The 25401-nt window shown below is 44.1% G+C and overlaps 1 protein-coding gene across 6 annotated transcripts in view; it reads left to right on the plus strand.

The window, feature by feature from the left end:
• AMOT (angiomotin) overlaps nucleotides 1-25401 on the plus strand; it is a 58447-nt gene that overhangs the window by 23140 nt on the left and 9906 nt on the right. For 5 of the 6 annotated variants that reach the window (XM_086756409.1, XM_086756410.1, XM_086756407.1 and 2 more), the window contains 6 exons: nucleotides 2714-2882; nucleotides 4337-5255; nucleotides 12205-12658; nucleotides 14423-14567; nucleotides 15960-16052; nucleotides 18722-18867. In XM_086756409.1, coding sequence (XP_086612535.1) covers nucleotides 4384-5255; nucleotides 12205-12658; nucleotides 14423-14567; nucleotides 15960-16052; nucleotides 18722-18867 — 1710 coding nt within the window. In that variant the 5' untranslated portion in view covers nucleotides 2714-2882; nucleotides 4337-4383. The remainder of the gene's footprint in view (nucleotides 1-2713; nucleotides 2883-4336; nucleotides 5256-12204; nucleotides 12659-14422; nucleotides 14568-15959; nucleotides 16053-18721; nucleotides 18868-25401) is intronic. The other variant, XM_086756412.1, reaches the window with a different exon arrangement.

The raw sequence follows: 25401 nt of genomic DNA on the forward strand, positions 1-25401 counted from the left end.
CATGACATTTAAGACGGAAGCTTCAGCTACTGAGTTTTTACATAATGCCCTGCAAACATGGGTCTTTTCTCCCTTAGATAGTACCGACGCTACCTCCCCTTTCGTGCCTGTTCTTGGTCTCGGCGTGGTTACATGCAACACCATTTCCAATTCCTGTGTTAGTTCTACCAGTTCTAGACTGATGTTTCACTCAAGAACATACGGATATAAAGTTACCATGAATAATTTCAGACTAGAAGTTAGAATAAGGTAGTGAGATGGTAGAACTACAATGCACAGGAACAAACTGTGATATCGGTTCGGCCTGGGAAATCTACCTCGCAGTGGTTCCATGGAATAGAATTGGTCTAAACCAGAATTTTCCATTTGAAAAGCAAGATGTTTCTGAGCTTTGTGGTTTTGAAGAGTGCACCGTCCAATCCATAAGCCAGTACGCTTTTGCAGAGTTGTTGGTACTCTGAATTCAGCCCTATCCATCGTAATAGATTTAGGCTAAGCCCTCAAATATATCTATTTAAAATGTCTACAGAACCTATTCCAATTTCCTTCCAGCTCTGTAACAATTTTTCCAGCGCACCTCACTGATTCCGTCTTTGGCACACTGAAAACTGAAATTGCTGGAAGAGCTGAACACAACCAGAATTTGGTGTCCAAATAAATAACACATGGGCTTCAATACCGATTGTACTGTTCGTTTTTGTGTTTCATTACATAAAAAAAGCTAACTCGCTGGTTCTGCCTTGAGTTTCCAGCTCGCTCAGAAGGCAGATTCCAGGAATGCTGCCACCCAAGTTAGTTGCACAAGATTTTCTTTGTTAATGAAAAATAATGGCATAAAACTGGAGAAAATAGGCTTAATGCTAACAATTTATATTTAAGGACAGTGGATTTGTTGGCCAGAATATTTCATGTTGTATCTCAGTCCACCTTTTGTTTTGAAATTTCCAGGCTGATTCCTAGTTTACATCCACACTAAAATCAGTAGTATTCAGTTCCAGCAAATACTTCCAGTGTGAGCTGTGCCCTCCCTTCGTCGGATCGGTGGAATAAGCTTACGTTGCCGTGAAGTGAAACTCCGTCTGTGAAATGGATGCATACAGAATTACTTCCTTGAGTGTTTGAAGAGTTAAACATGCACAGATTGAATTTGTCTGTTGAGAAAATCTTTAAGGCAGAGAGGCAGAATCTCAAGCTGGATTGTATCTTTGTATTAAAAAAAAAATAAACACGCACCCCCCTGCTTCGATTTTTCCAGTTGAGACAAAAGAAATCTTTGGGTGGAAAGGCAGCATCATGTTGCATAATAAAAGCCTTTTTATGCTCTAATAAAAAGGGTTGCTTAGGGCAACTTTGTTTAAAAAAAAAAAAAAGGAAAGAAAGAAAAAAAAAAGCCTCAGTGATGATACTGGTACGAGGGGGACACGGAATCCTTAACTTCTGTTGTGCAAGACTGGGAAAAGAGGCTAGAAATGGCTCTAGCTATCTGCTATCTTAATGCCTGGTTTAAAGGTTCTTTACTGCATATTTGCTGGCAGCTGTTTTCAATATATCCCTCTCCAGCTAAGTCACCAGTTAAGAATTTGACATTAGATGTTGGTTTTTTTTTTTTTTTTTTCAACCACCATCTTGAAGCACCACACGGCACAACACAGCCTTGTTCGCTGGTTAGATATTGTTCATGTGCCTTGAGATTGCTGTTGACACCTCAAGTATTTAACTTGCAGATCTGAGATAATTTTTGTTGGGTGTGGATGTGTGCCGTAATAAGACAGAGACAGAAGTATCTACGTCTGCATTCCTTCGCTACGTCTGTTCACTTTATTTTTTTGCAGCATTCCAGGAAATTAAGTTAAATTATACATCTCAATGAATATTTTTAGTTTCACTAGTTCTGTTTTAATTGCTTGCCCTTAGAGTATAAGCACACCGAGTGTACAAGTACGTTCCACTTCTTTTGCGTTGTTTGCCTTTTCTTTAGGACACCTTCAGTTGTAGATTTAACTGCTTCTTGAATAACGTGCCTGAATACACACTTTGCTATGTTCTCCTGATTCTCCCCTCAACGGTTAAAGTTTCTCTAGTGCTTTATATTCTGAAAGGGAAAAGTAACGTAATTAAAGAATGTTTTAGGAATTAGAGCTGTGGTCTGCAATGTTTTTTTGACGTATACTTTGTCAGTGTCCTTTTCTTCCACTTACTTTCCCAATCTGTGAAATAAAGCTAATATTTGTGTACTGATCATTCTCACAGTCATTTCTGAGGCGTAATTTGTTGAAGTTTATGAAGTATTTAACCACATCACCTGTCGTCAAAGGATTTCTGCTGATCTAGTTTGAAATATACAGCACCGCTGGAAAAGGAGCCATGGGCACAGGGTATCATCATCTGTGCTGCAGCTTTCCTTCTTAGCAAAAAATAAAACAATGGAGTTCAAGAATTAGCGAGTTTTACCCACTGTTTCACTTGGAGGCACAGATGGGACAGAGCATTACTTGGCAGTGTTTAATCTTGGAGCAGAAATTGTCATGATTAAAGCAGCAGCTGGAGTAGATTGCTAGGGACGGGGGGTTCATTCATGCTAAAGGGATCAAAATTGTTGGGCTCTGGGAGAGAACAAAAAGCTCCAAAAGAAAAATCTGAAATACAGGCCAAGGTTTATTGTTTCTAGGGTCTCATTTGCTGATTAAAATGATGTTTTCAATGCTTTCCTCAGAATTATTTTGGAAGCGAGGAGAGTATCAAGTGATCTGGCCTACTGAAGAGGAGACTGAAGCCATCTTTGAGCGGAGATTTTGGACTTGCGGGAGGAAGGCCTCTGTGCGTGTCCCCCCATGTGGCAGAACTGCTCCTCCTTACCAAGGAAGTTCAAGTGAAGGAAATAGGTATGTGCCGCTTCAAGCAGGATTTCAGGAGGATCGTGTTCCAGGCCATTTAACAGGGCCTGAATTCCTAGTTTGGTGAGGCAGCCTGGAATGAGGTGCATTTTAAATTTTTCTTAATTAACGTTTGCAGAAGGGTTCCGTCTGCCTGATGTGTCAAGGCCTTGTGTTAGGCTTACTTAGGGTAGGCTCCTGTGGTAGGCTGGCCCAAGGGAGGAAACTGTGGAGGCACAGAACAAAACAGACCCTTCAAGTCTTCCAACGTCTGCAGTCCCACCCTGGTTCTGCCACGGAACAAGCTGTTGAGAGCAAGTTACCTCTTGCTAAGGGATGGTGTTATACAGAAACAAGGGGTCAAAATAAAGTGCTAGAATACTGATGTGCATTCTGCTGTCAGGACAGAGCCACAACTGAGCCAACAAGTAAAGCGTACACTCTATTCTGAACTGTTCCAGCTCCAAAGTAGCTCTGCTTTTGGTTAAATGTCTCAAAGGTACCATTAATTTTGGATATTTCAACTCGCGCAGGGCCAGTGGGCTTGAGTTTCCATGACAAATTCCTGACTCCGCTTGGAGACTGCGCAAAGCAAAGCGTAATCGCTGTTGGTCACTGATTTAATCTTGACTTAGGATGTGCTTGACATTGGCTCTTTGTGTTTCTCTCATTGGTACACAGTGTTTTTTCCTGCCGCTCAGAGGTCTTTCTCTGTTCCTTAGATCAGACAACTCTTTTTCCTCCTCTTGCATTTGCATGCGTTCAGCTAACGATATTTAGATGTGTGAGGATTTAGTTGCCTTTGTATAGCAGGAAGTTGCAGGGTCCTCGCTTGCACCAGTGCCGTAGTGTTTTCTGCAGCAGGGAGAGTAGGTGCTGATCTCACTCTGGGTATTTCATAACTCTCAGAACCTGCTGACTGATGAGGTATTCATTAATTGCTTTAAACAATCTAAGCTAAGAGATTTCTTTACTTCCTTTGAACAGTATACTATCTCAATGGGCCTTTTTTTTTTTTCTTTTTTTTTTTTCTTTCCTTAAAGCTGACAAATTGCTGATTTCATCCTCTAGTCCTTGTCTGCCTGCAAGTGTGGGAAGTGTATTTCACTGTTGGTAGCTCTAAGTGTAAAGCAAACAGGGTCGTAGGCATTTTTACCATCATCCTGTGAATTATAGGTCTCCTTTCTGCCTGAAAGCAGCCTTGCTGTCTGAGGTGCTCGGCATGCATCCCTCCAGCTTACAGTCCATTGATATTCCTATAAATTTGCAAGTCACCTTTCATCACCTTTTGAGACTTTGCCCCCTGGCATGCAAGTCCTTCTTAGGTCAAGGGCCTTAATGACCCCCATTGTTATGGGAACCTTTGGTAATCTAACCTGCTTTTTTGCTGTATTTCAAGCCATTGCTCTTAAATGTCTCTTGCTTGATCCACTCACGCTAATAACCGTGTCTCCTTTCCTTAGGTCAAGGGCAGCTTTTACATTCCACCCAAAAGGCACCACAGTTTGAGATGAGGAATTCAGAAGAGCAAGCAGCTACGACAGTTTTACAGCGCCTGCTGCAGGAGCAGCTCCGATACGGAAACCCAAATGACAACCGTAACCTTCTTGCCTTACACCAGCAAGCCACAGGAAATGCCCCCCCTTTCAACAGCACTGGGAGTCCGGCATCTCAGAACGAAGGGCTGAGCTCCCAGGACCACCAGCTTGTGACTCATGCTGCCCGTCAGGAGCCCCAGGGCCAGGAGATACAGGTGGACAACAGCATCATGGAGAAGCAGCTCTCCCCGCGACTTCAGAACAGCGAGGATCTCCCGACCTACGAGGAAGCCAAAGTCCAGTCACAGTATTTCAGGGGCCAGCCGCATGCTAGCGTCGGGGCAGCGTTTTATGTAACGGGGGTCACCAACCAAAAGATGAGGACTGAAGGGCGGCCCACGGTTCAGCGAGTGAGCCCGGGGAAGGTCCACCAGGATGAAGGACTTAAGGACCTCAAGCAAGGGCACGTCCGCTCCCTGAGCGAGAGGCTGATGCAGCTGTCCCTGGCCACCAGCGGTGTCAAGGCCCACGCGCCTGTCACGAGCGCGCCGCTCTCCCCTCTCTCTCCGCTTTCTCCTCAGCAATCCAGCGATCCTTACAAAAATTCTGGCTCTAATGAGTTCTACAAGAACTCGGTGCAGCCCCCTTCCCAGCCCAACATGAAAGGAATGGAGCAGCGGGGTCCTCCTCCAGAGTATCCTTACAAAAATGTGTCCACCCCCTCTATGAACTGCAAACCTCAGGACTCGGGACATTTCTATAGCGATCATCGCGTGAGCCAGCAGGGAAGATCTGATGGGCCTATGATGAGGTATCAGCATCCCCCTGAGTATGGGTCGGTCAGGTAAGCAAGATCTTAAACCAGACTCCGTGACAGCCGCAGTGTAAAGCTCAGTGCGTTGCCCTCACTCCCGAGACAAGTTTTCTTTCAGCAAGGATCCCGTCTTTATTATGTGAGATGACATCTTATGTTTAGCTACAGACTGTGTCTGCGAGAGCTGTGACCTGTTTCAGTAGTGTACCTAGAGAGGCCTGACTCTTGTTAAAAAAAAAAAAACCACAAACAAATGCAAAAAACAAAAAAAAGGAAGCAAGCCACTTGATTTTATGGCATAGGGAAGTTTAACGCTGAGGCTCCAGAGCCTTACGAAAGGTTTGCTACAAAAGCCAAAGCTATGGTGTGATTCATTGTAGAAACTTGCAGTTACTTATTGCAAGACTTAAGCTGCTCTTTAATTACATCTGCCCAGACAAAAGATTTAAGGTTCAAACTGCATCTAAGTGCTACATAGGAAAGGAGAAAGTGAATGAAAGCCATGATGGTGCAGGTAACAAAAATCACTTGAGCTTTCTTTAGAGTTTTTCAAATGTTATTTTCGGTGGACCAAAGTGTAGGAGTGGAAAATGGAGCGTGCTCTGTGCCTCATCCCAGACTTGCTCGTTTAGCTTTCACTAATTTTCCTTGCATCATTTGAAACCTCAGCCTGTTCTGGTTTTCTCTACATGAGCAGCTAGATTTGGCTTGAGCCAGACACTGATGTCTGTGTGGGTGAAGATGCAGTTTTATTCAGGTGGGCTAAAAATACAGCTTTGCTTTTCTTGTTTCCTTACCATCTCATCTCTGTCCAAGACCAGGTGGGAGTTGGTGTGATGGTTTTGGCCTCATTTGGAAGCTAAAAGGGTGGCACAAAGGAACAGGAAGGCGTTGCTACATGAGTAAATGTGCATTTGTGTTTGCACGCATTGCGTTGTGTGCTGAGGGGAGCACGAAGAAGAAACCAGTTTGTATTTGGGAACAGAGTCTGAGCTTTGGGGAATTTGAATCCACTCAGAACCTTCCTGGTCCTACGGGGAGCTATTTTCAGAGTTTGTCCACCATTGTTTGTGATCTGAAATGACTTCAGCAGCATACAAGCCTGATGAAAAGGCCCTTTGATCTGGCTAAATAAATAATAAAGAGGCCAGGAAAAGGGGAAGTAAAGGGTTTAGGGGGGGTAATGATTGTAGAAGCTCATTGCAAATGTTTTTCAAAATTCAAAGGCCTCAAATCTCTGTGCACACAGGAAAGGGAAACAGATCCTTCATGGTTATCCTGCATCAGAAATGCTCATAATATTGTATCTAGTGAATCTGAGACGTAGCCTGCTCGCTGTTTAAGGGAGAGGTATTTGAAAACACGCCAACAGTCAGCTCCTCTAGACAGGGTGATTTTTGTCTGTATTGGATGGATCCTGGCTGCTTTGAAAGAACATGGAGGGGGGAAGAAGGGGGAGGAGAAAGGTTCAGCTGGCAAGGTTTCCAGTAGGGGAAGCAACTGAAATTTGTCTTCAAAGCGTTGGGAATCTAATGAGGTTACTTTTTAACCTAAATAGCTGCACAGAGAAGAGGTTTCCTTTGCAAGCAAATGCTGTAGCAGTAGAACAATTGCAGGACTAATCCATAAATGACATAGCAGCCTAGCAAAGGAAGGGAGCGAGTCCTCTGTTCCCCTCCTTCTCCTACACACTTTAAGACAAACTCATTTGGACGAGAAACCTTCTGTGTTACTAAAGGGGCAACTGGGTAATGGTGTGAGGACTTTAAAGGCGCACAACTTTCGGGAGGGCATTTGTTTCACATAAGGCAGTCCTACGAGTGTCTTTGCAGCCTCGCTGGAGTGATGAAGTATTTTCAGACTCCAGCTTTCCTGCGCTGCAGCCCTGTGTTTATGGGGATTAATTTGGATTGGTAAATGTGTGCATTTTTTGAACTGTGCGTCAAGGAAACAAAGCCCCTTCTTTCTGCTCCTGAAGCCACACCCTTTTCTGCGGGTTTTTCCCCTCATTGTTCGGGGGAATTTGAGGGTGACCTAACGATGCGGTTAAATAAAACCCGTTGAGCAAGATAAACATTGGGGAATTCACAGCATTCTCATGCTTCACCCTCCCCGGTCTGGGAAAGGAATGGGCTGCGTGGTAAGTTTAAACCAGTCTGCAAACAGTTTGCCTCACCTGCTGTGTGAGTTTGGGAACACGTATGTGTTCCTAATGATGTTGCTTTAATATAAATACTGGGCATGCTGGAGGCATCTGCGCTGTTACTTCGAAATTTTAAAGAAAGTCCAGAAGAGGACTGGCTGCATGTGAAGTTCCAAAATATTCTTCGCTCCCTAATATCTCAACTGCACTCTAGCATTGGTGATGAAAGGTCTAAGAGGAGAAGATGGGTGCCTTGGGCTCAGTGTCCTCTGGGGCTGCAGGATCTCCTGCGGCCAAACAGCCAGAGACCAGGGAGAAGCTTGCTGTTTCTCTGATTCAAGCGCCATCCCCTGTTCGGAGCCCAGATGACCGAGCTCCTGCTGCGGTGATTAATCCCGTTGACATCACAGAAACTTTTTGAGAAGGAGGTCTGCAGAATTTGTCCCGTAATTAGTAAATCACTTCTATGCGCTGCGTTCCCCTGGGCAGCATCAAAGTAGGGGATAATCAGGTATGACTAGGAAGCAGAACAAAAATGCCTGTTTGATTTCAGCCGTCTAATCAAGCGGAGCCTGCTCCCTCCTGCCGTCAGCGTTTCCCGGTTTGTGCAGGAGGGCTGTGGAAGAGAGGGAAACTCTAGCTTCTTGAACACGAGACATGCAGGAGAAGCTGGGAAGGCAGAAAAAATTTTAACGAGCCGGAGACCTTTCCTGATCTCTTAATTCTTCTGCCCTCCCCACATTGTTGCTCTACCCGCAGATCTTCTGCGTGACTTGATGTTTGCAATCCTGGCAGCCTGAGGACTCCTGATGGCCAGGTTTGCTTGCAGAGCTGCCCTGACTCCGTATCTCTGTCTTCATAACTTAAAAGCTAATGTGACCCTTGTAGCTGCAGAGCCATAAATCCAGGTTTGTACTTGGCTCGCCTGGTGTGTTTCTCCGATACGCGCCAGGGACTGTAAGGGAAGCAGAGATTTTTGCGTGATACAGTCTTCAAAATGAAGTGGCCCTTAAAGTTATGCTTTCAAACTTAAACACTTGTGGGAATTATTGCTCTGAGGGTTTTTTCCTGTGTTTGGGGTTTTCACGTCGTTATGACACTGAGGGAAATGGAAGGAGATTGCATAATTTTGTTTTCCATGTCTTTTGAGAGTCTTTCTGCATTTTTGCCTGAAGTGGTTAGTTCAGATATAATTTTGATTACTGCTGCAGGGTTATCTGAGGACTGATTCTCTCATGGAGGGGAGTTTCTACTACCGTTCTAGCAGCAGTTGTGTTAGGTGACCCCAGCAGTGATTTGTACCTTAAAATTTTGCAGTCTGACTTAAAAATCTTGAAAAACTCAGTTGTGTTCATTTACTTTGTTGAATCTCTAAGTTCAAAATTGGTTTACCAGAGAAATGAATTCCACACTTCTCATTTAATGTGAGGGTCTCTGCAACAGGTATTTTGAGACCACAAAAAATATGTATAAGACAAAATTGAAAGTAGTGAGGAGGCTAAAAAGTTCTTTGAACATGTGTGTAAAAGTTTGCATACAAGATCTTAAAAGGTCTAGTTGTCACTGTGAGGTTACTATTTTTTTTAATTCAAGGATAGGATGGATTACTCCAGTTGTGTTATCTCGTTTTGCTGGGAATATAAATGCATTTGTGACATTTTGGAAGCTCTAATGTTGTTGGTAATGCAACAGAATTAGAGGCTCCCAGCTCTCATATTTTAGCTCGAACGCACAAGATTGGTATAATTTCCAGATTACGAGAGACTTCGGCTGTGAGTTCCAAGATGCTGGAAATCTTGGAAATATATCCTGTTTAGAAATACTCAGCCATGATTTCCTAGAGTTGTTCTTTACAATAGATGTAAAAAAAAAAACAAGTAATGACCAGGGATGTCAGTACAAAGACTGTCCCTTTGGAATTTGGCTGCTGCTATTGTTTTCCTTTGGCCATCTTTGTGTTCCTTTCATTAGTGCTTGGGTCCTGTGGAAACGGCAAGATCCTGCCCATGCGTTTCTGATGGCAGAATAATGAGATGCTTTTAGTTAAATAGCTCAAATTGTTAACATTGGCATCTAAACAATCCTCATTAGGCTTATAATATTAACACACTGCGATTAGCGGAATCAGTCTCTGAGTAACGGCTTCAGGTTGGTTTTGGACTGGAAGAGAGCTGAAAATTGGAAAGGTGGTTTTTTGCATCCATGAAGCAGACTGGCAACATGTCTCTTGATGTAACCTCTGCAGAGGTCAGCATAGATTAAATGTCACGGCAAGATTATTCCCTGATTATTATAACTTCAAAAGAGAGGTGCATGACGTTAGGCAAAGAATAAGCTTAAGGAGACGAGTGGTTTCTGAAGATGCAGAGTTAAAACTCTGCACATGAGTGAGCTAAGAAAGGAGCTGGAAACCACCTGCGACAAACCAGGTGACCTTGAGCATGGCATGTGGCAGTTTTGCCTCATTCTTCGTTGTGAGAACTGGCAAATAAAGGTAATGAACTAAATGCAACGATAAGTAGAGCTGACCTCCCAGGAGGGGAAGAACCAAATTGCTGCTACGAAGCTGAACATTCCTGAGGAAATTAATTGCACATCTCTTCTGCATGACCCCTGGGATCCTTACACTGTGTATGATAATTTCTGGGGAAATACAGCTCATGAAATGATGTTACTGGCCTGAGTGTGAGAAAGAGAAACAGTAACTCAAGCAGTAATTATTTGTTTTTTCCTAAGTGACAAAAGCTAGATTTGTTTCCCCATTAAAGAATTGAGTGTCACCTTGGGGGTTTCTATACCCCTTCTCTGCTGGAAAGCATGGAAAATGAGACATAAGATGCCTGACACTGAAATAGCAAACCATGCTCTTCACTGAGAATGTACAAACTCCCACATGCACTGCCAGCCAGATGTGAGTAATGCAGACGTTTCCTCTTTGGACCGGTGTGGATAGCTGGTGCATTCTTTCTGCAGAGAACAGGAAGGATGATGCTGAGTGTTTGCTGTAACCCCTTAGTTCCCAGTTCAGCTTCATGCTTGCTGTTGTCAATTGATGTGCCACTAATGCTCCTGGTGTGGTGGGAGAGCTGTGTGTCTTGTGCCTCCAGGACCCCTCCTGCACTCAGCAGAGCAAGCGCGTAGGGTCCTTCCTGTGAATGCACACAGCCACGGGGATATTCTGTAGCAGCTATGGCCAGGTGGAACAACAGTGTGTGCTTTTCCAGCTGCAGGGTTGAACTGCATCCCAAAGGGTGGGAAATTTTATCAGAAGAAGAGGAGAGTTTCAGAACACGTTGAACTGCCAGACTGCGTCTGCGTTGGGCTGAGGTCTGTCCTTAAGAAGAGACTGGCTACAGCATGGAGAGGGAATGACTTCAACTGTTAGCATAAAGAACATCCAGAGAAGTTAAAGGTTTAATATCTTTGGAAAAGGAAGCAAAATCTGCTTCCTGAGGTCATCCAAGCACAATCACTCCATGCAGTCTTCTAAGAGAGATTTCTTTCTTGGCTAACGTGGCAAAAGTTGAGCTGGGGATCTCCAGCGCCTGGGAAATGTGAGCTGGTGTAGCTTGGAGTTAGTTCTGTGACAGACTCAAGCATGCTATAGACCGCTAGATCTGTCTTTGATATCCTCTAGAGGTTATTGTTAGGAGCAGGAAGCATACGTACTGCATAGGACTGAGGGTGGTTCTGAATCAAAAGGCTACTTCTGATTCTTACGTTGGTTTTCAGGTCCTTCAACTATCTCATTTGATCAGGCTGCAGCTTGTTGATTGATATTTAAGAAAGCTCGGATCAGTGGTGCTGGCATACTAGCTGTCGTGATTTAACCCCTGCCCACAACTGAGCACCACACGGTCACTCGTTCACTCCCCCCTGGTGGGACGTGGGAGAGAACGGGGAGAGTAAAAGGGAGAAAACTCATGAGTTGAGATAAGACAGTTTAATAAGTAAAGCAAAAGCTGCACACATGAGCAAAGCGAAACACGTGTTCACCACTTCCCATCGCAGGCAGGTGTTCAGCCACCCCCAGGAAAACAGGGCTCCACCGTGCATAGTGGTTACTTGGGAAGGCAAACGCCATAACTCTGAACGTCTCCCCCTTCCTCTTCTTCCCCCACCTGTACAGGCTGAGCAGAGGTCCTGTGGTCTGGAACGTCCCTTTGGGCAGCTGGGGTCAGCTGTCCCGGCTCTGTCCCCTCCCAACGCCTCGTGCACCCCCAGCCCCCTCGCTGGTGGGGTGAGAGGCAGAAAAGGCCTTGATGCTGTGTAAGCACAGTAACTAAAACATCCCTGTATTATCAACGCTGTTTCCAGCACAAACCCAAAACAGCCCTGTGCCAGCTACTGTGAAGAAAATTAACTCTGTCCCAGCCAAAACCAGCACCCTAGCATAGAGCTTAGCCAGTCCCTTTAACTCGGTATCCTGAATTGTGGAGGAAAATTCATTGTTTGCATGAGAGATGGCACATCGCAGGACAGAAGAAAAGAGCCCATTCCTAACAGTTCTCAGTTTAGCTGTTTTATTCACAAAGCATGGAGGAAAGTTATAATTTTGGTCAGTAGCTGTTGATGGAGTTTCTCTTGGTATTTCTGTACAAAACAGACTCAAGAGGAAAGACCTTTGTGCACTTAGAGTATATTTTCTGATAATGGTTTGATTTTGAAACATTTTTTGAAAACAAACTTATAAAAATGAGGAAAGCCTCACATACGAGTCTTTTGTTTGGGAAGACCTGTGCATAGGAGCTACGCAGGTCATCCCACGCCTCGACGCTGGGTTTGTGCACCGTCTTCTGCATGACTTTGACGGAGCTTGTGCTCTCTGTTTTCCAGGCAGAACCCAGATGTGCAGCTGCAGTTACAACAGAGACCACCTCACCACCACAGCCCGACTTCTTCCCTGACATCCCTGGGATCTTTGACTTTGCTTCAGTCTCCGCCACCATCCAGGCTGTCCCCTTCCCAGCATCAGCAACCTGTGACTCCAAGCCAGGGAGATCCCGGCATTCTGCCACGGACCCAGCAGCCGTTTTTATCAAACCAAGTCCATCAGGGAGATCTGTACCGGCTATGCCAGCCCTTCCTAGGCCCGCAGCAGCAGCAAGGCGATTCCTACTCTGTAATGTCCCGGGCTCAGCAGATACCTTCCCCGTATCAGCAGATGCAAGTAGATCCTTTTGCCATAGTTTCCAGGGCCCAGCAGATGGTGGAAATCCTGTCGGAAGAGAACCGGTCTCTGCGACAGGAGCTGGATGGGTGTTATGAGAAAGTAGCCCGGCTGCAGAAGGTGGGTTTTCTGGATATTGGGCACTCTCCTGTGGCTAATATCGTCCAGAACTGAATCATCTAATGTGCAGCTATTACGTATCTTGCTTAAGGGATTGATCATCTACTTCAGAGTCTTTTATATGCAGATTGATTAGTCTGTATCCTGTCCCTTTGGGCAGCAGCTTAACTCTGTTGGGAGATGGAATCAAAGCCTTCAGTTTTGTTCTAACAGCTAATTGATGTTCAAAAGAGCATCCCCGTTGGCTGTCTCGAAGAGGCTGGCTGCTTGGCTTACTTGGTTAAATTAAAGCTAGTGTTCTTATGTCCAGGTTAGCAGCAGGCTTCTTTTTCCCGTCAGTCTAAAACACTTTAGAGCCTGCAAGAAGGGCCAGTTTGGAATTACACGAGACCATAGTCACTTAACGAGAGAGCAGGAGATGTTGCTACAAAACTGGTTGGCAGGAGAGTGGGCAAGACAAGTACTGCTGCTGTGGCTATGTTAAAGACATTTAAACTGCAGGACTGAAACCAACTCTTCTTTTGTCACTCCCTCAATACCACACAACTTCCATGAAAACTTAGTATCTTGTTTTAGATCGAGCTATTTCCTGCCTTTGGCTTTGTGAAACTAGTAGAGTAAGTGATGCTAAAATGATTTAAAAAAAAAAAAATGCTAGCGAGGCGCATCGTTAATGTGCATATGTAGAGGTATTTTCATTGCAGCCTCATAGAAATAACTTCTGGATGACCCGTGGTTTAAAGCTGTGCAGCAGATCAGCTTTGCTTTTGCCCTGCAGCTGTGAAAAGGTTGATCCTACTTACAATTTAGGACTTTGTGAGCCTTGCTGTGCTCTTTGCACTGAGCAGTCTCCAGAGCCATAAAAATATGTGGCTGCTTAGAACACTTGTTTGAGTTTAGGTGACCAGTGTGCCTTTCCACGCTCATTTATTCCCTTTCCAGGGACATACATTCATTTTGTTGTATTTTTTTTTTTGGAAGGTTCCTGGCCAGGAAATGCTTTAGAGAAATGTTCGACAGCTTCCTGATAACAAAAGAAGGATAAAAATGAACTTCCCTCCACCCCGCTGTTGATCACTTGCTGTAGGCAGTGCTGGTGTGGTCTGCACCAGCAAAGTATGGAAGTACATGGATCTGTACTTCCATAGCAATGCAAAACCGTGCCTGCTAAGGAGGGTTAGAAGTGAATCTCCTGCTCTGGGTGATCGGAGAAGCTTTACACTGAAGGCTAGATAAAGGATAAAACAAATTTTGCTGCAAATGTTTCCCTCCTGCCATTTAGTAGATTGAATATTTAAAAGCACAGCTAAGTTGAGAGGTGTAAACATGGCACATCAGGGGGGTTTATTGTGAATTTTGGACCATAACAATTACGGATCTGCAGAGTTCATCAGTAGTGCAAGATCGGCTGCTGGCATTTTTTTTTTTTAGCATAGTTTTGTCTGCTGTTCTTGTTTTATTGTACTTACTGAACTTGATACTGCATTAGCTGTTTGTATAAATGCTTTTTGGTCAAACTAACAGTAGTGCCGAACTGCCCCAGTCTTAGAAAAAAATAGATGACATTTGCACTTTTTCAGTTTGCTGTATATTTTAGATACAGAAGGATCCATCACAAACCTGAGACTCCTATCATTTTCCTTAACGTGTAGCTGTAGGTTTCTTTCAATAAAGAAAACTTGACAGAAAGTGATCTTTCTGAGACTAAATGAAAAAAATTGTTAGTGATAAAATAGTAAGTGCTTGTTTTCACTTCCACTGCAGCTGGAAACAGAAATTCAGCAAGTTTCAGAGGCGTACAAAAACCTGGAGAAATCGTCCTCGAAGCGGGATGCCCTGGAAAAGGCCATGAGAAACAAACTGGAAGGAGAAATTCGTAGGCTTCATGATTTCAACAGGGATCTAAGAGGTGAACGAAGTAAAACTTCTGTTCTTCAATGTTTGGGGTTTTTTTTAATTGTTGTACTTATGTGGCAGGACAGTGTTTTGCTGCAGAATTCACTGTGTCTGTTGACACAACTGGAATGTGACGGGATACTCGGGTGTATTCAGTGGTCTGGGATTTTAAGCGCCTGCTAGGAGTATGGAAAAGACTTCAGGAGAGTGCTGTAGTCTCTCATTTCCAGCCTGTTTCTCATTGAGAAGAAACACGTGATAAGCCAAATACCATAAACCAGATGCAAGCCTGGAATTCTCTCTTGTCTTATATCCTAGACACAATTTGTACAATTTGTTCAGTTTATACAAATGGAAGGACATTTTGCTGACTGCCTAATCCCACACCAGGCATGTTCACTTTATTTCCTGTCCAGTGACCCTTTTGCACTGACATACAAACTGCAGACTGTCTGTTCTTCCTGAAGATCTTGTCATTCCTTATCAACACAGGCATCTGGTTTTTTGTATCTCCCTCCCTTTTCCAGAGTGAGATGTTATTAGTGTCTGGCTCTTGCTAAGGGGCTGGCAGCGAAGAGTGATGTTGAATGGTATTTGACCTTAACGTGGGTCAAAGTTTAAGCATTAGTTTGAAAGGCAAAAAACATCTGCAATTTGAGATGTTTAAAGGTGCACAAGCAGTCTTCTAAACTGTAAGTTTAATTTTTTTTTTATGAAAGCCTTCTGATTGTCCTACGTGTCATCTGCTCTCGCTGCCCCTAGTCTTTTTCTGAGACTGTGTTCCCAGATATTGTTTTGCATCCAAGAAGTACGTCTGTACAGTGCCTCGTGCTATCGAGAAGGACAGTACAGAAAGGCCTGCATTAAATAATCTTATTCGTGATAAAACACAGCATAAACATTTCATTCTTATTTTCATAGACCGGTATAAATTTCTAACATCCTGCAGCAGCAGAGCTGTTAAGCTGTCCTTAGGGTTCTGCACTTTTCCCTAAAGTCAGGTAATTGGACAACAGTGATTTAATCTTCTGACTCTTCAGATTTAGTGGAGAGTTACAAGGGAATCTTTTAGTTGCATGGTGAGATTTATTTGGGTGGAAAAAATATGGTGTCTTAGCATTTGTAAAAATTGAAAAAAATAAACTTCTTAGGTGCTATAATCATTTAAAGTAATTTCTTAGGAACTTTATTTAACCTGTTTTGTGTCATTGAGAATATTTTCTCAAGAACATAATTAGAAACATTTCAAAAGTGAGCGCCAGCTTCTGATAGGCTTTTCACTTTTGGCTGTGTAGAATGAGGAGATCCATTCTCTAGCTTGCATTAGAAGTGTCCTGAGCAGATGTGACTTAATGCTTTAAAGTTTTAAATTATTTAGTATTCCTTTTGTTGAAAAATTTTGCAGAACGTATGGAGACAGCCAACAAGCAGCTTGCGGAAAAGGAATTTGAGGGGTCTGAAGACAATCGGAAAACCATCTCTCAACTCTTTGCACAAAGTGAGTTACACAATCGTCATGGGTTGGTAGAAAAGCTCCAGTCATCCTGGGAAGGATGACAATGCAGTGAGGTAGCGTAGTTCAGATGTGTCAATTTTCTACCAGGACAGAAGTCAGGTCAGTGACAGTCCAAAACTGGCAGTGGAGAAAGGAGGAAGGATTCAAGAGTTCCTTGTCTATCAGTATGTAAAGTCCATCTGATGGCATTTATTGGAGATCTTGCAGCAAATGTAGTTTGCGGTTAAACTGTAAAATTAGTGTTTACCCCATAATGTACGGGATATTTTGTCCACCTATTTTGTGCCCCGAAAGCTTTGGAATGAAACCTTTCCAGGCTGACGAGAGCCCTGGCGTGAGTTAAGGCCAGTGGGACTGGAACCTGGTAGGTCTCCTATCTCCTTCCTCTTCAGTTTGTCACTTCCCTGTCCAGTTTAGTAAAAATAAAGGGGTTGAACGCTGCCTGCAGTACGCTGGGCTGAGTAAGGGTCATGAAGTCTGTCCACAGCAGTGGATTTATCACAAGCAAACCAAAATGACGGATGTGAAATGCTGCTTTTCCTTTGTACTGAAATGTCTTGAGGCCGACGGCAGCGAGCCAACTTCTCTCTCATCCCGTAGTGTACTCCACCCTTCTGACAACGCTCACTTTTGTCCAATTGTTATATAAAAAGGTAATGCAGTAAAATTGCAAAATAGAGATTTTCTGTGGCGTAACACACACTGCTTCTACTCTGGCAAATGCCGGTATTCCTCTCTTGTGTTGTCTTTAGCTTATTCCTTGTGGTTTACGTTGCAAGCAGATGACTGTCAGGGTGTGAATTCAAAGCTCCTGGCGGTAGTGGAAAGTCTGTGAGTTTAGTCTCACGTTCAGACTGGTTGAGTGGACTTTAATGTTCGTAGGTTCACGCAGAGAGGCGGGAAGGTCAAAGCTGCAAGGCCTCACATTCAATTTCTCCTCTTGGATGAACATGGAAACCATAGTGCTACATTTCATCGGTCCCAGCATTTCTAGGGGTGCTCTGTGCACTTGTCAAGTGGAACAGTACTCATTTGGGGAAAAGTCTGAAACAAAACCTCCAAAAGCCTCGCTGCGAGCACTTACAGATTATCAGACAGACTGCTGGCACTGACTGATACCTGCTGGCATAACGCCACCCTGCCTCATCTCTGCCTATTTTCTGCAGTACATTTTAGCGTGCTGACACTGTCAGCAACTTGCTTCCTGGGTGGAGGAGAACTACTGGGATGGGAGAGATGGAGAAAAGAATAGGCAGGCGGTGACATTAGACTTTGTCCTTGTCTCAAGTCACAGGCTAGCTCTGAGTTGCAGCCAGGGTTTGCTCTGCAGAGTTCTGGATGCTGTTGGTAGACAGGTTTGTTTTGCAACCTTGGTGTGAGCTGCGTTGATTCCCTAGCAGAAGGGAATCTTTAGCTACTCTGTATTGCTAAAATTTTGCTCCTGGCTCTCTGCTGGCAGAAGAAAGGGAATAATTGTGGTTCTGTAAATATAGTTATGTACATGCTTGCACAAACGGGCCTGTGTGCTCCGTATGCAGTCTGTCCTAACACCCCGGATCTAGTTCCTGTTTTTCAAGCCTTCCACTCCTTGTCCTCATTCCTTTGTCGTGGGATATTGGTTTCTGGAATGCAGTTTCTCCGGTGTCATCAGTGCTGGGTGTAGATCACTCCAGGGAGTATTCTGTGGTTATGTACCCAGCAATGTGTTAATGTTATCGTTGTAGCTGATTGGCATGAGCTGGGAACAACAGCATATACAGAGGACATCAGCTCTGTGTTGTGGCTTTGCTTTACACCCTTGTGTGATAATTTCTCCAGTCCCCAATTATTTTACACTATTTATTTTTTTATAAAGGCAATTGCCCTGTTCCTGGAACACACAGCGTAGCTGTTCCCACTAGGTCCAGCTCTTTCTGGAGAGCAGCAGAAAGGACTGCTGTGCTTGAGGTGGCTTTATTAAAGCATCAGACATGAACACTCAGTGCTGAGCAAAAGGCTTTCTTGAACTGCAGGTCTGCTTTGACAAGTGGCAGAACAGATACATATGCCTCAGTTCTGGCCCAGGGGGTCGACTTTAAGGGCAGTAGAGGAAGAGTTCTTGTCGCTCACTTAGTTTCTGACTCCTCTGATGGTACTGCCAGCAAACTGGGACAACTGGATGTTAGGTTGAGGAGGACAGCTGCCCCAGACAGAAAAGCCTTCCTATTTGTGAATAGTGTGAAAAAAAGGAGCACAAGTTTTTCAGGCACAGAAGTCTGCCATCTCCTCTCCCCAGCCTGAGATATTAAAATTACCGAGTTTGTTTTCCACTCCTGAAAGCTCAGAGGTAAAGAGGTGCCAAGTTTCACTAACCATCTGCATAATCAGAGCAAATTACCTAACTGTACTGAGTGATGCACCTTCTAGTCCTTCTTGCTAGCTTTGTGGCACATTGTTACTTGAAGGTACCATGCTTGTTTTTCAGGGTTGCAAGTCCTTCTCTTCCTTGAAAGCCTTGTATTTTTTTTTTCCCCCCCTTAGCACTAGATTTACATTCCCTCTCTTGTGTGAAGTTCCAGTACAATCTTCCCTTCACCTCTGGAGTGAAAGACTCCTGAAAGCTGAGTAGAGACGAGTGTTGTCCTTTGATAACTCTCACTTTGTTTTCATAGACAAGGAAACACAACGAGAAAAAGAGAAACTGGAAATAGAGCTGGCTGCTGCACGCTCCACCAATGAGGACCAACGAAGACACATCGAGATCCGAGACCAGGCCCTGAACAATGCTCAAGCCAAGGTGGTGAAACTGGAGGAGGAGGTAAGGATGCTGGGAGAGAGAAATTAAGGTAGCTTGGGCTCTAGTAAAAGTGACTGTGGGAATGAGTTTGTCTTGGGCAAATTATAAGGAAATCTGCTTGCTTCAAAGCTATTTATGTTGCTTGGCTTTGTGTTGGTTAGCTAAACCACTGAACTGTGCACAGATAAGCCACAAATCTGTATTTCCTTGGAAGTGCTTTTGTCTAAGCAGCCATGTTTCGTTTTCTTTTTGTTTCAGCTGATAAAAGTGGGTTGGAACAGAAATCCCAGCCCTGGCAACCTCCTGTACTTGGCAGAAGTTCAGATCTGGATGGACTTTTAACTAATATCAAATGAATGCAGCTTGTCCCCTTGCCAGGTGTTCCACTTACACCAGGGTATCGCACTGCACAGTGCAGATCACCGTATGTGCCCAGCATGCGTAATAAGCTGGGCATAGCCTTGATTGTTTTCTCTCCCTTTTCTCCCAAGAGAGGATAATGCGTTTGAGCTGCTTAGCTGGGCAGCCTTCACAGCCATTTCTTTTGTAGCCTTGTCCCTGCCACTCACACATGGATCTCACCTCGCTGCCCTTCTGCGTCAGTGTCCGTCCTCTTTCCTCCTGCCTACTCCTTTCCTCTCAAAGGCTCCATTTCCCACTCCCAGCCTCTGCTTCCTTTACTCCTACTCTTCCTCCATAGAGAGCCTCTGGAGGAAATCTCATGACCAAGCACACTTCCTCCACTGGAGATTTGTTCTCTTCTCCTTCAATTCTGCTATCTTCTTTTCTACTAGCACTCACCATCACCTTTGGTTGAGCACAGAGCCTATATCCACCTGCGTCTTGCTGCCTTCAGAGACCTCAAACCCTCCCCTTGTCTCCTCGTACTCCTCTTTCCATTCAGGATCCGTTGTGCCAAAAGAGGAGGAATGATCAAATCCAAAGTGAACATCCTCCTGTCTTATCTTGCCTGCTTTCCCTCTCCCAGGTACAGATGTAGCCACCTTCCTAATTTTGCCTGTTCTCTAAGCTCTGAGCCTTCCTTTGTTTCTTTCACTGGTGTCCTTAATTTTTGCCCCTTGCTGTACCTTGCTTGTAATCGCTTCAGCTTCATGGAGCCCTCCCTCAACCTGTCCCCTCCTAGATCTGCTCTGCTACCTCAGGATGTTGTTGCAGGGTTACCATCATACCTTACTAGCCTTTCTCCCCAGTGCTCCATTTCACTTTCCTTTCTCCACCACATCAAATTCAGGCAGTTCCTTTTTGCTTTCCAGTCCCCTCATGGTTAAACCAACCCAGTTTTGCTTCTCCCCTTGTTGCTGAGAGGATGTCTTCTACTTTTATCCTTCTCTGTTTCCAAGCACCCCTTCCTCCCCGCCCCAAACAAACACTTCTGTGCTTTCTCCCAGACTGTCCTCACCTTCGCTGCAAACACTGGCAAGACCACCTTGAAGTGTCCCTTGCTGCAATGCTCGCAACATGGTTGGCAGGGGCTAGGCCACAGTCAGAGAAATGCTTAAATACCACTGGCCACCTTCAGCCTTGCGCACAGTTGGCAAGTCCATTGATTTCACTAAAATTGCAGCATCTCCTGGCGACACTGACTTTTATTGCTCGAGGGCAGGGAGCATTAGGTTGAAGGGGAATTTAAATGTGACATGATTATCTTTGCCTCTAAATTGGGTCATTTGATCCTGCAGTGGATTGGAGCTCTTTGGCTTTCGTTCAGATTTCAGCACCTTATTCCACTAAAAGCCTGGTGTGTGACAGACTTTTAGTACACGGGACATCCTTGTGACTTCCCTGAAACTGTTCACCTGCTTGGAGGCAACGTGTACGAGGTGCTCTGAACAGCCAGCACGCACAGCTAGGTTGAACCTCTGTGTAGGCACTGTTACTGGCTCCCTCCCAGGAAAGTTGCAGCCTTTAGAGGTAATAATAATTGTATGTCTTACTTTCAAAAGGCCTCTCCCACTTTACTAGCAGAATTAGGTTCAGTGCTGTTGCAAAGTATTTCCGAGGTAGAATAGTAAAATAGGTAAGTAACTCTGGGCTGGATTGCATGATAGCTTAAAAGCCACACACATGCTGATACCGAGTGAAGTGCCCTGGTCTTGATTGCATGAGGGCTTGTGGTCATTTGCATCCAGCCTTCGCTCGAATCCCCGGGTGCGCAGGAAGTGCCACCCTTCCTGTTGTAGATAAATATGGAAGCGTCTCAGGGAGGCAGCAGGCGTTAACTCTGCTTTTTCCTAGAGGTGAGGAGGAATAAAAGGAAACAGAAGGGGTAAAGAGCCACTTTTGCAGGTTTCCCAAGTCACTTTTAAATGAAATACTTAGGATTATAAAGTGTTTGTTGCCTCATTAGTGTTAAATTTTGGGAACTTCTCAAATTCCCGAGCTGTTCGGTTTCTTTCCGAACGACAGCCGAGCAAGCTGTTCGGCGCTCAGGGCACCGTTCAGAAGGGACTGTCAGTGTCAGCCTGGGTTAGTGACATTCAGCGACCAAGATATATGAACAATTTGTCAATTATTTTTTATTCCTGCCAGCTTAATCTGAGTTACTAGTCCCTGTAATTGTCAGGAATTTCCAAACTAGTCCTGCAGAAGAGGGTGGAGTTTCTTTCTACGCAAAGGTTTGGCAGCCACTCTGGCTCAGGCCCTGAGGGAGGTGTGTGTATTTCAGTTGTTGCATCCTGTAATGTACATTTTCAGCTTTTTTTTTTTTTCTGTCTTCCGTTTTGACTTCCTATTAAATCAGAGTTACGCTGCCTTATATTCACCAGATCCTTTATAAAAAGAATATTGCTGTTCTGATGAGAGCTATAAGCCATATGCTACTCTAGCTGAATTTAAATGTTACACTGGAATCAGAACTTCCAGATTATTTAAAAAATCCTTTGCCTGAATTGCCAGTATAGGCAAAACCACCAATCTGTAAAATGTAGATACTTGTCTACCCCCATGGAGCTTTGAGAGCTTTTCTATGTATTGCCTTTTAGCTTGCAAGTTAGGGGGAAGGATGTGATAGAGGGATGCTAAATCTGATGGAGAAAGGAATGATCTTGGAGGTACTGAAGCGTAGTGTGAAGCAGTTAGGAGCAAAAGTAGACATTCAGAGAATATTTCCCTGACCTGTTAGCAGGGGTGAAAGGACTCTTCAAATTTAGAACAAGCTGCCATTAAAGTTCTAAATACCGTGGCGTTTATTTCCACAAAGTGCTAAAAAGGGTGAGTGATCATGGGTATTTAAAACAAGCTTAAATATGTCTCCAAACAGACTTGCTAAGTATGTATATATTTTATATGTAATATTTGAAGTTTTCTACTTCTCTGCTGTACATAAAGATCCCCAGCAATTAACCCCTATTTTCACTTCTCCATTTTCATTCCTCCCTTCAGTAGATGTTCCACAGTTATGCATAAGTCAGCATCTTATTAAAAATGCTTATAATGAAGTGTTAGTCTGGTTTTTAAACTTCAGATTATTTTCATTGCATGCAATAAATTTGAGATAAATTGAGTACATTTGAGGTAAAATGCGTGTTGGCTTAAAAACGTGTCTCACAGTCAGAAATTGTTAGTGATAGTATTTGCAGCTAAAGCAGTGAAAAATTCTCATTTTGGAGCATGGATTGCCACGATGGTCTCAATTCTGATGTAAACATTTGAATGGCTGCAGTGTGCAGCAGGTCAGTAGCTGGTAGGTGGTCACAGATGCCCTGTACGTGTGAGCTTTTAAAATCGCCGCATTACCATGCTTTCCCCGACATCTGCTAGCGTGCACCTTGAGAGCCTTTAGCAAACAGAGCAGATGGTTAAACTTCGCTTTGGTCTGGGCCTAAGGCAAAATTGCTAGGTTTTCAGAAAGGACCAGCCTGAGACTCTGGGTAAACACTGGCTTACTACGCGTCCTTACCAGGCTTGTAATATTGCAGGAGGGAGTTTGATGCCAAGTGCTTCATCTAACCACAGCTGCTGGATGCAGAGGGTACAATCACTACTGTTTTTACACTTTTTACAAAAAGAAAAAAAAAAAAAAAGAATTTCCAGAACTTCTTTTGAACTTGGTCATTTCTGCTTACCCTGGTTAGTTCATACCATGGAAGACCACGCTCAAAAAAAGTTTGTGGTTTTTTTGTAGTAGTGTAACTTGTACTCCTTTGCTCCACCACTTTACAAGCCACTGCTTTAATGAGTGCCTTAAGGAGACAGCTTTGAAAAATAGTGACTACCACTAAGAAGATATAAATATCTACTCGTTTCCATCCTCATGCACACACCTGGTGATGGAAAGAGAAGGCAGACATCCTCTCTGGTGGGTACAAATTGGGGGCTGGGGAAGGGAAGAAGTTTGAATGAGATATCTTTTTGAAAAGTGGCTTGTATGTAGAAGCCATGAGATCTTTCAGCCATCAGAATTCAACATTAAACCAGATATCAGAGCTAAGATGATATATTTGTTTCTCACTCAGCTGTTGTGGAGAGCAGTAGCGCGCTATTTCCGATAACGCTGTGGGTTCTGTCTGTGGGGAAATGTAGAAACGTTCATTTCCAAATGACAGCTATTGTGCTTCCTGTGCTGTGTCTGAGATGCTTTCAGAACAGAGCGCTGGCTTGAAGGGAAGAGACCCAAAGGAGAGCTGTGTGCTTGAAGGCTTGTCTGTTTTTTTTCCAGTCACTTCCCTGGGTCTATAAAAAGATATTCCTAGTCTCCATAGCTTTGTGTCTCTTAAATTCTTAGACTCTCAGAGCTACATAATTGCTGCTTTCAGGACAGAGTTGCTTTTAAAGGGAACACTTTTTGGATGGCTTATCGTTCCTGGATGGGTAGGGTGGAGAGAAGAGAAAAGTCCCTCTCTTCCCTGCGTTTTTAATGACCTGCATTCTCGTAACCACATACAACTGGCTTGTTATTGCTGTGCCGCTACCTCTCATGTTCTGCCTGTTAGTAATTTTCCAGAGGTGGCTTTGAGAGTTAGAACTTCTTTTAACACAAACACGCGGAGAGACGACATTATGGTATTCCCATGCAACAAACGCTGTTCCCTAGCAAGAGGATAATGTTACCGAATTGCTTCAGCATGAGTTCTTGCTGAGGCCGGTGGCGCCTTACTGGGCCTGAACTCAAACAAACTGAGGGTTCAAAGGCATCCTGGAGGAATATGTTCCAACTGTGAGAGGGAGAGGTGGTTTAAACGTGCTTGTTGTCTTTTTTTTTTTTTTTTTTTTTACTACATTTCTGCCATAGCAGGCAAATTCTTGCGGGGAAGCACATTTTCAGCTGCATCTGAATGGATTCAGCTTTAGGATAAACCCAGAATGTAATGAAAACACCCTGAATATATTAAACAAAGGACTTCGAAGACATCAGAAATAGTGGGTGGGAGAAAAGCAGATGCTGACGAGTGTTTCCAATTTGCTGAAACAGGAGCTGTCCAAGATGAAGAGGATAATGGCTGGGTTTGTCAAAATGCCTGGGAGGGTTTCTGAATCATTGCTAGCTATGCAGGAAGTCTTCTCTTCTTCTCCAGAAAAACTCTTTGCTGAATAACACATCTGGAAGTGATGAATCTTCTTACAGAAGAAGATCCTTGCTTCCCCTTCACCTGCTATGTCCAGGGCTGTGTTTGTCCTGCAAAGGCAGCTCCAGTCTGGAGGATGTTACAGCCTCGACCTCCTTTGCATCTAGCAGCTTGCCAGTGAAAATTCCTCACTCCTGTATGCCCTGGCTCCCCATGCTGTGTGTGTGAAACCTCCATGTCCTCTTGAGAGCCTTTCTTCTGCAAGGACCCGGGATCCCTGAAAGAGATCGCATGGTTTGGCGAAGACTGTTGAGAAACCTAAATCAAGTGAAGGAACAGGATTTGTTTGGTTTTTAGAATGTTAATCCCTTTTCTGCAGAGCAGTTGTAGTAATAACCAAATGTCCCTGTTTCTGACAGCTTGGTCCTTGGCCGCTGATTTTAGACCGTGCAAATGCTCTCTGTAGCAGAGAAGCCTGCAGGTTGCCTGCTGCCAGGCATTATGTTGTCTTGGGAAATCTTTCTTCTGCGAAAGGATTCTGAGGACTAGTTTCAGTTTTCTAGGTTTAGTGAATTTGTTTAATCATTTCATTCCTGTATGTTTAGAGTAGTTGATTCATTTTTTCCATTGCTGGAAGCCCTGCAGTTTGGGGATATCGGTGTGCAGACATTTTCAGGCAGTAGATCTTACTGACTCACTTGGAAACAGATTCCTCGTCAGGTCAGCCAGACTCTTGTGAGCAATGAAGCCTCTGAATCCCAAGCATATCCTGCTTCTCCCAGCTGGCTCTCAACCACAGAAAGCAATCTTGACAAGGGATAGAGGAAGTAAAATGAAGACAGAAATACCTGATCGGGAGGCCAGGGAATCTTTCAGGGGTATTCCCTGCATCAGTTCATGCTTTTGTGTACTAGACGTCTGCAGAGTCCCAGGCCAGTTTTTGCCTTCTTTGTTTTTCTTGTCCTCAGTCCTGTTGCAGAATTTACATAAACATCATCGTGGATGTGAACTGGGGAGTCACCGCTCTTGT

Source organism: Chlamydotis macqueenii, chromosome 11 (genome assembly GCF_036417535.1).
Source record: "Chlamydotis macqueenii isolate bChlMac1 chromosome 11, bChlMac1.mat, whole genome shotgun sequence".
NCBI classification, from domain to species: domain Eukaryota; kingdom Metazoa; phylum Chordata; class Aves; order Otidiformes; family Otididae; genus Chlamydotis; species Chlamydotis macqueenii.